The 16,678-nt window shown below is 49.1% G+C and overlaps 1 protein-coding gene across 4 annotated transcripts in view; it reads left to right on the top strand.

Moving 5' to 3' along the window:
* The window catches only part of CSTPP1 (centriolar satellite-associated tubulin polyglutamylase complex regulator 1), a 101,197-nt gene that overhangs the window by 50,240 nt on the left and 34,279 nt on the right, over positions 1–16,678 (top strand). For all 4 annotated transcript variants that reach the window (XM_075280744.1, XM_075280745.1, XM_075280742.1 and 1 more), the window contains 3 exons: positions 7,768–7,852; positions 11,541–11,626; positions 11,795–11,990. In XM_075280744.1, coding sequence (XP_075136845.1) covers positions 7,768–7,852; positions 11,541–11,626; positions 11,795–11,990 — 367 coding nt within the window. The remainder of the gene's footprint in view (positions 1–7,767; positions 7,853–11,540; positions 11,627–11,794; positions 11,991–16,678) is intronic.

The raw sequence follows: 16,678 nt of genomic DNA, 5'->3' as shown, positions 1-16,678 counted from the left end.
CACCCTCTGCTCTCTTGGTATATACACCCTCTCCTCTCTTGGTATATATACACTCTCTTCTCTCTTGGTATATACACTCTCTCCTCTCTTGGTATATACACCCTCTCCTCTCTTGGTATATACACCCTCTCCTCTCTTGGTATATATACACTCTCTTCTCTCTTGGTATATATACACTCTCTTCTCTCTTGGTATATACACCCTCTGCTCTCTTGGTATATACACTCTCTCCTCTCTTGGTATATACACCCTCTCCTCTCTTGGTATATACACGCTCTGCTCTCTTGGTATATATACTCTCTGCTCTCTTGGTATATACACCCTCTCCTCTCTTGGTATATACACCCTCTCCTCTCTCGGTATATACACCCTCTCCTCTCTCGGTATATACACCCTCTCCTCTCTTGGTATATACACCCTCTGCTCTCTTGGTATATACACCCTCTCCTCTCTTGGTATATATACACTCTCTTCTCTCTTGGTATATACACTCTCTCCTCTCTTGGTATATACACCCTCTCCTCTCTTGGTATATACACCCTCTCCTCTCTTGGTATATATACACTCTCTTCTCTCTTGGTATATACACCCTCTCCTCTCTTGGTATATACACCCTCTGCTCTCTTGGTATATACACCCTCTCCTCTCTTGGTATATACACGCTCTGCTCTCTTGGTATATATACTCTCTGCTCTCTTGGTATATACACCCTCTCCTCTCTTGGTATATACACCCTCTCCTCTCTTGGTATATACACCCTCTCCTCTCTTGGTATATACTCTGTCAGACATTTGGTATACACAGTATTTTGGGAGCGAGCCCGTCATCCGGCAGTTTCCATATCCCATGGTGCTGGGGTTTGTTCCCACTTATCACATGGCACATGGCAATGTGTGGTGTTGTAGCTGGGAGGTATGGCGGAGGCCGGGACCAGATGGGCACAGCGGGCCTGTGGTGGTCACAACAGCTGGCTCCAGTTTAGCTCTGTCATTTTCGGCTTCCTTCTGGGAAGATCAGAGCTCCATGGGCAGTCTGCGCCGGCCTCACTGTTTGGGAATTAGAGGTTTGGGTTCCTCCATCGTACACATCACTGTCCCCTTTGGCCTCCGACTTGTTTATTTTCCTTCTATTCCTGCATATTGGAACAGTAAATTAGCCAAGGAGCGAGTGTGGAGTTTATTTTCCTGAGACAGACCCCAGTCATGGAGTAACCGAGTCCTCCTGTGATCTGCAAACATTATAAATATCTCCGAGCCCGCAGGGGAACCGGCGCTGACCAACAATTTACTCACTTGAAAGGCGAGGTTATTTGGGAGGATGTAACCCTGCGTGTCCTGGATGGGCAGCCCTCCTCATACACCTTTCCTACAGGTCATGGATGTCACCTGCTGACGGGAGGTCTACAGGAACCAAAGCCAACCCCCGCCGTGCTGGACTCCCATGTAGTAGCCCACTGGTAGTACAATGGGATGGAGGGGCCGGCGTGATAGTGCAGCTCAGTCCCCGGCTCATATGTTAACAGGCAAGGGGGCGTGATTCTGAGCACCAATCAGTGTCAGAGCTCTGAGTCACGGCCCCTTTGCCTGCTCCCGCCTGACACCACCCATGTGACATTAGGGAGTCTAGTTACATATCGGGCACCAAAAATAACTATACAGATTGCTCAGGAACGGCGGGGGCAAAAGAAAAAATTCCAACTGTAGAGCTCTGTATCACCAGTGACATAGTAGGGAGATGTGCTGCTAATCCTGCAGAGCATTGCACCTCTATATAATGTACTGTGTGTATAGAGCTCTGTATCACCAGTGACATAGTAGGGAGATGTGCTGCTAATCCTGCAGAGCATTGCACCTCTCCGTACTATGTCACTGGTGATACAGAGCTCTATACACACAGTGCATTATATAGAGGTGCAATGCTCTGCAGGATTACCAGCCCATCTCCCTACTATGTCACTGGTGATGCAGAGCTCTATACACACAGTGCATTATATAGAGGTGCAATGCTCTGCAGGATTAGCAGCCCATCTCCCTACTATGTCACTGGTGATGCAGAGCTCTATACACACAGTGCATTATATAGAGGTGCAATGCTCTGCAGGATTAGCAGCCCATCTCCCTACTATGTCACTGGTGATGCAGAGCTCTATACACACAGTGCATTATATAGAGGTGCAATGCTCTGCAGGATTACCAGCACATCTCCCTACTATGTCACTGGTGATGCAGAGCTCTATACACACAGTGCATTATATAGAGGTGCAATGCTCTGCAGGATTACCAGCCCATCTCCCTACTATGTCACTGGTGATGCAGAGCTCTATACACACAGTGCATTATATAGAGGTGCAATGCTCTGCAGGATTAGCAGCCCATCTCCCTACTATGTCACTGGTGATACAGAGCTCTATACACACAGTGCATTATATAGAGGTGCAATGCTCTGCAGGATTAGCAGCACATCTCCCTACTATGTCACTGGTGATACAGAGCTCTATACACACAGTGCATTATATAGAGGTGCAATGCTCTGCAGGATTACCAGCCCATCTCCCTACTATGTCACTGGTGATGCAGAGCTCTATACACACAGTGCATTATATAGAGGTGCAATGCTCTGCAGGATTACCAGCCCATCTCCCTACTATGTCACTGGTGATGCAGAGCTCTATACACACAGTGCATTATATAGAGGTGCAATGCTCTGCAGGATTAGCAGCCCATCTCCCTACTATGTCACTGGTGATGCAGAGCTCTATACACACAGTGCATTATATAGAGGTGCAATGCTCTGCAGGATTAGCAGCCCATCTCCCTACTATGTCACTGGTGATGCAGAGCTCTATACACACAGTGCATTATATAGAGGTGCAATGCTCTGCAGGATTAGCAGCCCATCTCCCTACTATGTCACTGGTGATGCAGAGCTCTATACACACAGTGCATTATATAGAGGTGCAATGCTCTGCAGGATTAGCAGCCCATCTCCCTACTATGTCACTGGTGATGCAGAGCTCTATACACACAGTGCATTATATAGAGGTGCAATGCTCTGCAGGATTAGCAGCCCATCTCCCTACTATGTCACTGGTGATGCAGAGCTCTATACACACAGTGCATTATATAGAGGTGCAATGCTCTGCAGGATTACCAGCACATCTCCCTACTATGTCACTGGTGATGCAGAGCTCTATACACACAGTGCATTATATAGAGGTGCAATGCTCTGCAGGATTACCAGCCCATCTCCCTACTATGTCACTGGTGATACAGAGCTCTATACACACAGTGCATTATATAGAGGTGCAATGCTCTGCAGGATTAGCAGCCCATCTCCCTACTATGTCACTGGTGATGCAGAGCTCTATACACACAGTGCATTATATAGAGGTGCAATGCTCTGCAGGATTAGCAGCCCATCTCCCTACTATGTCACTGGTGATGCAGAGCTCTATACACACAGTGCATTATATAGAGGTGCAATGCTCTGCAGGATTAGCAGCCCATCTCCCTACTATGTCACTGGTGATACAGAGCTCTATACACACAGTGCATTATATAGAGGTGCAATGCTCTGCAGGATTACCAGCACATCTCCCTACTATGTCACTGGTGATACAGAGCTCTATACACACAGTGCATTATATAGAGGTGCAATGCTCTGCAGGATTACCAGCCCATCTCCCTACTATGTCACTGGTGATGCAGAGCTCTATACACACAGTGCATTATATAGAGGTGCAATGCTCTGCAGGATTACCAGCACATCTCCCTACTATGTCACTGGTGATACAGAGCTCTATACACACAGTACATTATATAGAGGTGCAATGCTCTGCAGGATTACCAGCACATTTCCCTACTATGTCACTGGTGATGCAGAACTCTATACACACAGTGCATTATATAGAGGTGCAATGCTCTTCAGGATTAGCAGCACATCTCCCTACTATGTCACTGGTGATGCAGAGCTCTATACACACAGTGCATTATATAGAGGTGCAATGCTCTGCAGGATTACCAGCACATCTCCCTACTATGTCACTGGTGATGCAGAGCTCTATACACACAGTGCATTATATAGAGGTGCAATGCTCTGCAGAATTACCAGCACATCTCCCTACTATGTCACTGGTGATGCAGAGCTCTATACACACAGTGCATTATATAGAGGTGCAATGCTCTGCAGGATTAGCAGCCCATCTCCCTACTATGTCACTGGTGATGCAGAGCTCTATACACACAGTGCATTATATAGAGGTGCAATGCTCTGCAGGATTAGCAGCCCATCTCCCTACTATGTCACTGGTGATGCAGAGCTCTATACACACAGTGCATTATATAGAGGTGCAATGCTCTGCAGGATTAGCAGCCCATCTCCCTACTATGTCACTGGTGATGCAGAGCTCTATACACACAGTGCATTATATAGAGGTGCAATGCTCTGCAGGATTAGCAGCACATCTCCCTACTATGTCACTGGTGATACAGAGCTCTATACACACAGTACATTATATAGAGGTGCAATGCTCTGCAGGATTAGCAGCCCATCTCCCTACTATGTCACTGGTGATACAGAGCTCTATACACACAGTGCATTATATAGAGGTGCAATGCTCTGCAGGATTACCAGCACATCTCCCTACTATGTCACTGGTGATGCAGAGCTCTATACACACAGTGCATTATATAGAGGTGCAATGCTCTGCAGGATTACCAGCACATCTCCCTACTATGTCACTGGTGATACAGAGCTCTATACACACAGTGCATTATATAGAGGTGCAATGCTCTGCAGGATTAGCAGCCCATTTCCCTACTATGTCACTGGTGATACAGAGCTCTATACACACAGTGCATTATATAGAGGTGCAATGCTCTGCAGGATTACCAGCACATCTCCCTACTATGTCACTGGTGATGCAGAGCTCTATACACACAGTGCATTATATAGAGGTGCAATGCTCTGCAGGATTACCAGCACATCTCCCTACTATGTCACTGGTGATACAGAGCTCTATACACACAGTGCATTATATAGAGGTGCAATGCTCTTCAGGATTAGCAGCACATCTCCCTACTATGTCACTGGTGATGCAGAGCTCTATACACACAGTGCATTATATAGAGGTGCAATGCTCTGCAGGATTACCAGCCCATCTCCCTACTATGTCACTGGTGATGCAGAGCTCTATACACACAGTGCATTATATAGAGGTGCAATGCTCTGCAGGATTACCAGCCCATCTCAGCACTTCTGGCCATTATTTGCCTGACTCTCATTACTCTGCAGGCTGCAGGATCTCCTGCTATTTGTTGCTCACACTCCCCCTGCTGGGCTCTTGGGGTATAGGTTTGTAAATCTACTGCTGAGACCTCTAAAAATCCTAAAATTTGCTCCCCAAACAATGATGTCAGAGGTCGCTGCAGTGGGTAAGTTCTGTGCCTGCAGCCCTGTATACAGCTGAGATGACACTGCAGGTTATTGTTGTATACGTTGTACTAGGGAGTATATAATGGCTGGAACCTGAGCAGTGCGCATGCAGGGGAGGTCGCACAGCGTAGAGTTGGGTTCATATGGCGCACGGTCTGTGTATCGGCTGCAATCACTGGCCCCGGTGTGTAGCTCAGCTACAGTCGGCCCGATCATGGCCCGGTCTTAGGCCGCCTGCACATGGCTGTAGTTTTGGTATTTTATCACAGGTCTGGGGCGGGGGTGAGTCTGGGCGACTCCATTCTGTGCTCTCGGTTCATTCACTGGAATGTTTAGGTCTGTGGAAAGGACCTGGACACATGGGCAATGTCTGTGCTATCTTCTCACAGGCCCATGCATGTAAACTGTCCATGTGCATGTAACCTTAGGGACTCCTCGGATGTGAAGGTTTAGGCACCCATGTTCAAAACCATACACTGTGCGGTATTCTTTATGTACTGCAAAGCAAAGGAGTCATGTGACTATGTGGATGGAAATACCGCAGTATGCACCAGGCCACATGGGACGGGTCCAAAACCTAAGACCACATGGGACGGGTCCAAAACCCAAGGCCACATGGGACGGCTCTAAAACCCAAGGCCACATGGGACGGGTCCAAAACCTAAGACCACATGGGACGGGTCTAAAACCCAAGGCCACATGGGACGGGTCTAAAACCCAAGGCCACATGGGACGGGTCTAAAACCCAAGGCCACATGGGACGGGTCTAAAACCCAAGGCCACATGGGACGGCTCTAAAACCCAAGGCCACATGGGACGGCTCTAAAACCCAAGGCCACATGGGACGGCTCTAAAACCTAAGACCACATGGATGGGACTAAAGGTCAAGGCCACAGGGATGGGACTAAAGGTCAAGGCCACATGGGACGGGTCTAAAACCTAAGACCACATGGGACGGGTCTAAAACCTAAGGCCACATGGATGGGACTAAAGGTCAAGGCCACATGGATGGGACTAATGAGTAAGGCCACAAGAATTGGGTCTAAATGTTAAGGCCACATGGGACGGGTCGACTGCAGGATTTCCATAGCAGACATCCTGCAGCTTTCCTGGCTGATCTCCTGAGCCCCAGGCCGCGCACCCGCAGTACAAGAGACTTTGTACTCTGGTTTTAGATTTGTTTAACTCTTATTGGATTTGTCATTGACCCCCCTTCAGCGGCGAGCCCCTTACACCTTGTGTGAGCCCCTTACACCTTGTGCGAGCCCCTTACACCTTGTGCGAGCCCCTTACACCTTGTGCGAGCCCCTTACACCTTGTGCGAGCCCCTTACACCTTGTGCGAGCCCCTTACACCTTGTGTGACCCCGGCCGCATAGCCTTTGCCTTCAGACTTGATGATTTTTCTGTTTATTTTTGGGGTGTTGAGACATCGCCCCCTGTGTGTAAGTCATCCTAACCCTGGTGACCGCAGCTTCTCGTAGGTCTTGGTCTTTTCGTCCGCCCCGGGTTGTGGTCCGGTGGGTTGTGGTCCGGTTCTGTGGCCGCCGTGCAGGCCCCGGAGCCCAGTCGCTATAATGCATGCTGCGCCTTGTATTCTGCTGCTAATATCATTGTCGGGGGAAATTCCTTCAAGCTCTGCCAAGACTTCCATGAGCCGCTCCCAAGAGCTTTGTGGCAGAAGGAGAAGATGTTTAGGGAGGAAAACCGCTGTGCAAATTATACCGTGCCTCAGATATTTATACACTGAGTAAACAGGAGCGAGGCCTGACACCCCCTACCTACACATGACACATCCTGACAACCCTGAGTCACTGAGCTCCATACAACATACTATACATGTTATACTATACAATGCTATACAGTAATATATATATATATATATACACAATGCTATACAGTAATATATATACCGTGCCTCAGATATTTATACACTGAGTAAACAGGAGCAAGGCCTGACAACAATAGGGGCTCCCAGATGTTCCAGAAGAGTTGTCAGGCATGATTATTAGCAGGCCTCCTCCTCCTCCTCCTCTTCCCTTCCTTTTCCTTTAATAGGATTTCTTTTGTGCAGTTCGCTGTTCTATACATGTATTGTAGGTGTATATAATGATAAATGATAAATTGCTATAAAACTCTCTGTATGGCCTGGTTAATTCCAGGTCCATCGGCTTTATGAATACAATGCTTGATCTACAGTAAAGACTGACACTGAAACTTGCAAAGCAAATGGAGACAAGAGCATGTGGAGGTATATAACTTCACAGCAGTGCTCCGCCATATACCATGGGAGCTGTCCGTGTATGTTACCTGTATACAACTTTCTGTCTTGCAGATCTCCTGACCATGAAGGAATATCATTGTCTCCTGCAGATGCTTTGTCCAGACTTCCCAATGGATGTGACACAGAAAGCAGCCAGGTAAGTGCACACCTGGGGATTCTCCTGTCCATCTGTCCAGGTGAGGCCTCCTGCTGGTGCCCACTATCACTATAACCCCAGAGCAGCTGGTAAAGAGATGTGTCTAGAGATGAGGCCCCCTGCTGGTGCCCACTATCACTACAACCGCCCGGGCAGCTGGTAAAGAGATGTGTCTAGAGATGAGGCCCCCTGCTGGTGCTGACTATCACTACAACCCCCGGGCAGCTGATAAAGAGATGTGTCTAGAGATGAGGCCCCCTGCTGGTGCCCACTATCACTACAACCGCCCGGGCAGCTGGTAAAGAGATGTGTCTAGAGATGAGGCCCCCTGCTGGTGCTGACTATCACTACAACCCCCGGGCAGCTGATAAAGAGATGTGTCTAGAGATAAGGCCCCCTGCTGGTGCCCACTATCACTACAACCCCCCGGGCAGCTGATAAAGAGATGTGTCTAGAGATGAGGCCCCCTGCTGGTGCCCACTATCACTACAACCCCCAGAGCAGCTGGTAAAGAGATGTGTCTAGAGATGAGGCCCCCTGCTGGTGCCCACTATCACTACAACCCCCGGGCAGCTGATAAAGAGATGTGTCTAGAGATGAGGCCCCCTGCTGGTGCCCACTATCACTACAACCCCCAGAGCAGCTGGTAAAGAGATGTGTCTAGAGATGAGGCCCCCTGCTGGTGCCCACTATCACTACAACCCCCAGAGCAGCTGGTAAAGAGATGTGTCTAGAGATGAGGCCCCCTGCTGGTGCCCACTATCACTACAACCGCCCGGGCAGCTGATAAAGAGATGTGTCTAGAGATAAGGCCCCCTGCTGGTGCCCACTATCACTACAACCCCCGGGCAGCTGATAAAGAGATGTGTCTAGAGATGAGGCCCCCTGCTGGTGCCCACTATCACTACAACCCCCAGAGCAGCTGGTAAAGAGATGTGTCTAGAGATGAGGCCCCCTGCTGGTGCCCACTATCACTACAACCCCCGGGCAGCTGATAAAGAGATGTGTCTAGAGATGAGGCCCCCTGCTGGTGCCCACTATCACTACAACCCCCAGAGCAGCTGGTAAAGAGATGTGTCTAGAGATGAGGCCCCCTGCTGGTGCCCACTATCACTACAACCCCCAGAGCAGCTGGTAAAGAGATGTGTCTAGAGATGAGGCCCCCTGCTGGTGCCCACTATCACTACAACCCCCAGAGCAGCTGGTAAAGAGATGTGTCTAGAGATGAGGCCCCCTGCTGGTGCCCACTATCACTACAACCCCCAGAGCAGCTGGTAAAGAGATGTGTCTAGAGATGAGGCCCCCTGCTGGTGGCCACTATCACTACAACCCCCGGGCAGCTGATAAAGAGATGTGTCTAGAGATGAGGCCCCCTGCTGGTGCCCACTATCACTACAACCCCCAGAGCATCTGGTAAAGAGATGTGTCTAGAGATGAGGCCCCCTGCTGGTGCCCACTATCACTACAACCCCCCGGGCAGCTGGTAAAGAGATGTGTCTAGAGATGAGGCCCCCTGCTGGTGCCCACTATCACTACAACCCCCGGGCAGCTGATAAAGAGATGTGTCTAGAGATGAGGCCCCCTGCTGGTGCCCACTATCACTACAACCCCCGGGCAGCTGATAAAGAGATGTGTCTAGAGATGAGGCCCCCTGCTGGTGCCCACTATCACTACAACCCCCGGGCAGCTGATAAAGAGATGTGTCTAGAGATGAGGCCCCCTGCTGGTGCCCACTATCACTACAACCCCCGGGCAGCTGGTAAGGAGATGTGTCTAGAGATGAGGCCCCCTGCTGGTGCCCACTATCACTACAACCCCCAGAGCAGCTGGTAAAGAGATGTGTCTAGAGATGAGGCCCCCTGCTGGTGCTCACTATCACTACAACCCCCGGGCAGCTGGTAAAGAGATGTGTCTAGAGATGAGGCCCCCTGCTGGTGCCCACTATCACTACAACCCCCAGAGCAGCTGGTAAAGAGATGTGTCTAGAGATGAGGCCTCCTGCTGGTGCCCACTATCACTACAACCCCCGGGCAGCTGGTAAAGAGATGTGTCTAGAGATGAGGCCCCCTGCTGTTGCCCACTATCACTACAACCCCCGGGCAGCTGATAAAGAGATGTGTCCAGAGATGAGGCCCCCTGCTGGTACTCACTATCACTACAACCCCCCCCCCCCTCCCGGGCAGCTGATAAAGAGATGTGTCTAGAGATGAGGCCCCCTGCTGGTGCCCACTATCACTACAACCCCCGGGCAGCTGGTAAAGAGATGTGTCCAGAGATGAGGCCTCCTGCTGGTGCCCACTATCACTACAACCCCCGGGCAGCTGATAAAGAGATGTGTCTAGAGATGAGGCCCCCTGCTGGTGCCCACTATCACTACAACCCCCGGGCAGCTGATAAAGAGATGTGTCTAGAGATGAGGCCCCCTGCTGGTGCCCACTATCACTACAACCCCCCGGGCAGCTGGTAAAGAGATGTGTCTAGAGATGAGGCCCCCTGCTGTTGCCCACTATCACTACAACCCCCGGGCAGCTGATAAAGAGATGTGTCTAGAGATGAGGCCCCCTGCTGGTGCCCACTATCACTACAACCCCCGGGCAGCTGATAAAGAGATGTGTCTAGAGATGAGGCCCCCTGCTGGTGCCCACTATCACTACAACCCCCGGGCAGCTGATAAAGAGATGTGTCTAGAGATGAGGCCCCCTGCTGGTACTGACTATCACTACAACCCCCCGGGCAGCTGATAAAGAGATGTGTCTAGAGATGAGGCCCCCTGCTGGTGCTCACTATCACTACAACCCCCAGGCAGCTGGTAAAGGAGCACTCACAGCTGGAGTCCACCATGAGCCCCACTCTTACAGAGCTGTCTCCCCCCTCCGTGCGCTCTAGTCGGCCTTGTAGATCGGCCGCAGCACATGTGCTGATACACACAGGCAGAACAATGTATTCGTATGGCGGTCAGTAATTGTGCGGCGAGCACAGAACAAGACAGACAATATTGTGGCCCATTTGCTGTGTGTATAATGAAGCATTGAGGTTCGGTCAGCGCCCCCAGCTGTAGACTCTGCACCCCCTAGGTACGCCCCCACACAGCAGGAGAGTGCGTTACTGAGGCCTACGCTCCTCTGCAGCGCCAGTGTAGTTAATTCTCGCATACCGTGACTTCTCTTCAGTTTTGTGTTTTGTGGAGGGGGCAGACAGGGGGGGGGAGGTGTCGCAGATTTTTTACACTTGGTAAAAAACTTCAAACAGATCTGCAGAGAACTCTGGAAAAACACATGAAAGAGACGCCAGGAGACGTGTGAGAGAATGTAACGCTCCGGCAGCTGTGCGGGTGAGCGAGGAGTCCCCCGACTACTACGACAGTCCTTACAGTCAGTGACGTCATCACCAGCAACATCTGCTTAAAGGGGTCCCCACTCTTGTTATAGGGGTGATCTATCTCCTGCCTATCTACTAGTCTGGGTACAAGGTCTTGATGGTCTACGTTGCAGGCAGAGGTCGTGCTCGGGGGTTCTGATCCCCATAGACGCAGGGTTTGCTGGATCTTCTGCCGCTCTGTGATCTTCTTTCTTCTCCTCCATGGCTGCGTCTTGGTAATTTCTCGGTCGCCTCTCCCGGCTCGTACTGTCTGAGACCTCATCCCTTTCCTCGGGGTTTGCTTTCAGTCTCCCGCTTTGTGTCTTGCCAGGATTGTCCTGATGGACGACGCCATGGACTGCCTCATGTCATTCTCTGATTTCCTGTCCGCCTTCCAGATCCAGTTTTATTACTCGGGTGAGTATCGGAGCAGTCACGCGGGGCCTGTCATTAGGATGTCGGGGCTGTCGGGGATCTGCTGTCTGCCCAGTAGATTTATTGGGGATACCGGGACACTGCTGCACATGGGACACACGTTACATGGCCTGCTGTATGTCATTCTGGTGTCTTTTATTTCATATGTAGAGTTTCTGGACAGCGCCGCTGCGATCTATCAGGATCTACTCACTGGTAAGAGCATAAACACTGTGATCGTGCCGACGTCCCGCTCCGCAGCGCCCTGCCAGCGCCAGCCCTACAGTGACAGTGCGTCCCTTGATGGAGTGGAGGCTCCACATTTCTACCAGTGTTTGGAGAACCTATGTGAACGGGAGCGGCACAGGTAGGTCTGAGCGGGCACAGGTGGGTCTGAGCGGGCACAGGTGGGTCTGAGCGAGCACAGGTAGGTCTGAGCGGGCACAGGTGGGTCTGAGCGGGCACAGGTGGGTCTGAGCGGGCACAGGTGGGTCTGAGCGAGCACAGGTGGGTCTGAGCGGGCACAGGTGGGTCTGAGTGGGCACAGGTGGGTCTGAGCGGGCACAGGTGGGTCTGAGCGGGCACAGGTGGGTCTGAGCGTGCACAGGTGGGTCTGAGCGTGCACAGGTGGGTCTGAGCGGGCACAGGTGGGTCTGAACGGGCACAGGTGGGTCTGAATGGGCACAGGTGGGTCTGAACGGGCACAGGTGGGTCTGAGCGGGCACAGGTGGGTCTGAGCGGACACAGGTGGGTCTGAGCGGGCACAGGTGGGTCTGAGCGGGCACAGGTGGGTCTGAGCGAGCACAGGTGGGTCTGAGCGGGCACAGGTGGGTCTGAGCGGGCACAGGTGGGTCTGAGCGGACACAGGTGGGTCTGAGCGGGCACAGGTGGGTCTGAGCGGGCACAGGTGGGTCTGAGCGGACACAGGTGGGTCTGAGTGGGCACAGGTGGGTCTGAGCAGGCACAGGTAGGTCTGAGCGGGCACAGGTACCAATACTGCAGAGTCTAATCTATAGGGATATGCTGTAGGATGCCTTGTAGGGTTTTATGTATACACCACATAACGGCCATATTTGCTTTCCGCCCCATTTTCTATGTGTCTTAGACATTCTCTAACAGTTTCTGCTCTTCGTCTGTCGGGTGGGCGGGGCTTGTCAGGGAAAGGCGGTGCTTAGTATGCAAAACTGTGCCAGACAATGCACCAAAATTGTTTTGGAAACTGAGTGCATTAACAAGTGGTGTACGGTACGCCAGCATCAGTCACTGTGATAAATCTGATGTAGTATAAGACTTTACACTGTCTAATAGTTACCCAGGGTCAGGTTATCTGCCCCTGTGTGCTCAGAAGCCTAATACTGTATACCCCGTGTAGCAGCTCAGGCTTAGAGCAGTAGTTTATTATACAGCCAGTCCTCTCCATGGGTCCACAGCCCTCCTGGGTCATATATGTCCTCGTTCACAGCCCTCTTGGGTCATATATGTCCTCTCCTGGGTCATATATGTCCTTCCATAGGTCCACAGCCCTCCTGGGTCATATATGTTCTCGTTCACAACCCTCCTGGGTCATATATGTCATTCGCTGGGTCCACAGCCCTCCTGGGTCATATGTGTCCTCGTTCACAGCCCTCCTGGGTCATATATGTCCTCTCCTGGGTCATATATGTCCTTCCATAGGTCCACAGCCCTCCTGGGTCATATATGTCCTCTCCTGGGTCATATATGTCCTTCCATAGGTCCACAGCCCTCCTGGGTCATATATGTCCTCGTTCACAGCCCTCCTGGGTCATATATGTCCTTCCATAGGTCCACAGCCCTCCTGGGTCATATATGTCTTCGTTCACAGCCCTCCTGGGTCATATATGTTCTCGTTCACAGCCCTCCTGGGTCATATATGTCCTCGTTCACAGCCCTCCTGGGTCATATATGTCCTTCCATAGGTCCACAGCCCTCCTGGGTCATATATGTCCTCGTTCACAGCCCTCCTGGGTCATATATGTCCTCGTTCACAGCCCTCCTGGGTCATATATGTCCTTCCATAGGTCCACAGCCCTCCTGGGTCATATGTGTCCTCGTTCACAGCCCTCCTGGGTCATATATGTCCTCGTTCACAGCCCTCCTGGGTCATATATGTTCTCGTTCACAGCCCTCCTGGGTCATATATGTCCTCGTTCACAGCCCTCCTGGGTCATATATGTCCTTCCATGGGTCTGTAGGCCTGCAGGTGGGTAGACCCTGGTGAGTGACTTTGCCCATCCACTCCATCCCCATACACTATTCAGCTGATTTTGGTGATGAGCGGAGCGCTGCTCTAGGGGTAACATCCCTAATTCCCCATCTTTTCTTTGGCAGCTCCACCTTGCACTCGCCGCTGTTGTGTAAGAGCGTCCGCTGGCACATTCTTCCTATGGGTGTGTTCAGCTGCGATGAGTAAATACCTGGGTCACATAGCTGTGGCCTCCCTTAGGTGCTCTTTGTAAACCCTGCACCTGGGAAGGGTGGGGTGAGAATGAAGAAGGGGCCTGTTTGTAGGGCCGAGATTCCTAACACAGCTTCATTCTGAAGAGGTCTCAGCACTTTCTGTAAATCTCCAGCCACTTCTAGTCACTTATAGGATCTGTCTTTAGAATTGCCTCCCCCCGGGGTGTTGTTCATACTGAGAGGGGACAATGTATTGTTTGTAGGAGGCCTGATGTGCGGTAATAATGGCAAGGAGGGGTCGGTAAGTGCTCAGAGCCGCTGTAAGTGCTTGAAGTGTATACAAGTATGACCGATGGGACAATGAGCCCAGAAACCCAACACGACATTCTTCAGCGCTCTGCAGATATTCTCCAGATTATTCCCTGTTTTCATGTATTCTAACATTAAGGAGCACTCCAGCAATTCAAGCTCCATCTCATAGGATACACTGGAGGCTCTGCACACAGCACTCACAGATAATATTGCAGGCAGTGCGAGTCAGGGGAGGTTTATAAGTCTGTAGCTAATCATTGTATAATCTTAAAGGAGATCAGACAGAGACCTGCCAGGAGGGTTTCATAAATGCTGAAGTAATCCTGTAGTTGTCAGAGGAGACCGACAACCTGACTACACAAGAGAGCAATCTCTGGAGTTGTGGTCGGACTAGAGATCACATGACACAGTGACTTATAATGAATGCTGCCGCCTCCCGCTGACATGTCAGCCATTATGCCACCTTTGTATATGGCGGGTTTTTATCTTGCTACATTTCTGCTCCCAGTCATGTCCAACAGTACAAAACTACCACACAATTGATTAATAAAACATAATAAATTTTATTAATACCTACTAAAACAGTAGAATCACATGACATATATGAGAGACAATTACATAATACAATTCTGTTGCTATAAGCAAGTGGGGGTAGACAAAACTACATAGTACCAACTAGCCAGTAATAGGTAGAAAACAGATGGCCAATAACAGTGACATGAAGTAGGAATGGTCCTGGATAAGAACAACAATATATAATAATGTATGGTGCAGGATGCAGTGTAAGAACAACAATATATAATAATGTATGGTGCAGGATGCAGTGTAAGAACAACAATATATAATAATGTATGGTGCAGGATGCAGTGTAAGAACAACAATATATAATAATGTATGGTGCAGGATGCAGTGTAAGAACAACAATATATAATAATGTATGGTGCAGGATGCAGTGTAAGAACAACAATATATAATAATGTATGGTGCAGGATGCAGTGTAAGAACAACAATATATAATAATGTATGGTGCAGGATGCAGTGTAAGAACAACAATATATAATAATGTATGGTGCAGGATGCAGTGTAAGAACAACAATATATAATAATGTATGGTGCAGGATGCAGTGTAAGAACAACAATATATAATAATGTATGGTGCAGGATGCAGTGTAAGAACAACAACATATAATAATGTATGGTGCAGGATGCAGTGTAAGAACAACAATATATAATAATGTATGGTGCAGGATGCAGTGTAAGAACAACAATATATAATAATGTACGGTGCAGGATGCAGTGTAAGAACAACAATATATAATAATGTATGGTGCAGGATGCAGTGTAAGAACAACAATATATAATAATGTATGGTGCAGAATGCAGTGTAAGAACAACAATATATAATAATGTATGGTGCAGGATGCAGTGTAAGAACAACAACATATAATAATGTACGGTGCAGGATGCAGTGTAAGAACAACAATATATAATAATGTATGGTGCAGAATGCAGTGTAAGAACAACAACATATAATAATGTATGGTGCAGGATGCAGTGTAAGAACAACAATATATAATAATGTACGGTGCAGGATGCAGTGTAAGAACAACAATATATAATAATGTATGGTGCAGAATGCAGTGTAAGAACAACAACATATAATAATGTATGGTGCAGGATGCAGTGTAAGAACAACAACATATAATAATGTATGGTGCAGGATGCAGTGTAAGAACAACAATATATAATAATGTACGGTGCAGGATGCAGTGTAAGAACAACAATATATAATAATGTACGGTGCAGGATGCAGTGTAAGAACAACAATATATAATAATGTATGGTGCAGGATGCAGTGTAAGAACAACAATATATAATAATGTATGGTGCAGAATGCAGTGTAAGAACAACAATATATAATAATGTACGGTGCAGGATGCAGTGTAAGAACAACAATATATAATAATGTACGGTGCAGGATGCAGTGTAAGAACAACAATATATAATATTGTACGGTGCAGGATGCAGTGTAAGAACAACAATATATAATAATGTATGGTGCAGGATGCAGTGTAAGAACAACAATATATAATAATGTATGGTGCAGGATGCAGTGTAAGAACAACAATATATAATAATGTATGGTGCAGGATGCAGTGTAAGAACAACAATATATAATAATGTATGGTGCAGGATGCAGTGTAAGAACAACAATATATAATAATGTATGGTGCAGGATGCAGTGTAAGAACAACAACATATAATAATGTACGGTGCAGGATGCAGTGTAAGAACAACAATATATAATAATGTATGGTGCAGAAT

The sequence above is a fragment of the Leptodactylus fuscus genome, chromosome 7 (assembly GCF_031893055.1).
Source record: "Leptodactylus fuscus isolate aLepFus1 chromosome 7, aLepFus1.hap2, whole genome shotgun sequence".
Lineage (NCBI taxonomy): Eukaryota > Metazoa > Chordata > Amphibia > Anura > Leptodactylidae > Leptodactylus > Leptodactylus fuscus.
Note: the sequence above shows the minus strand (reverse complement) of the source record. Positions and strands in the feature narration are given on the sequence as shown.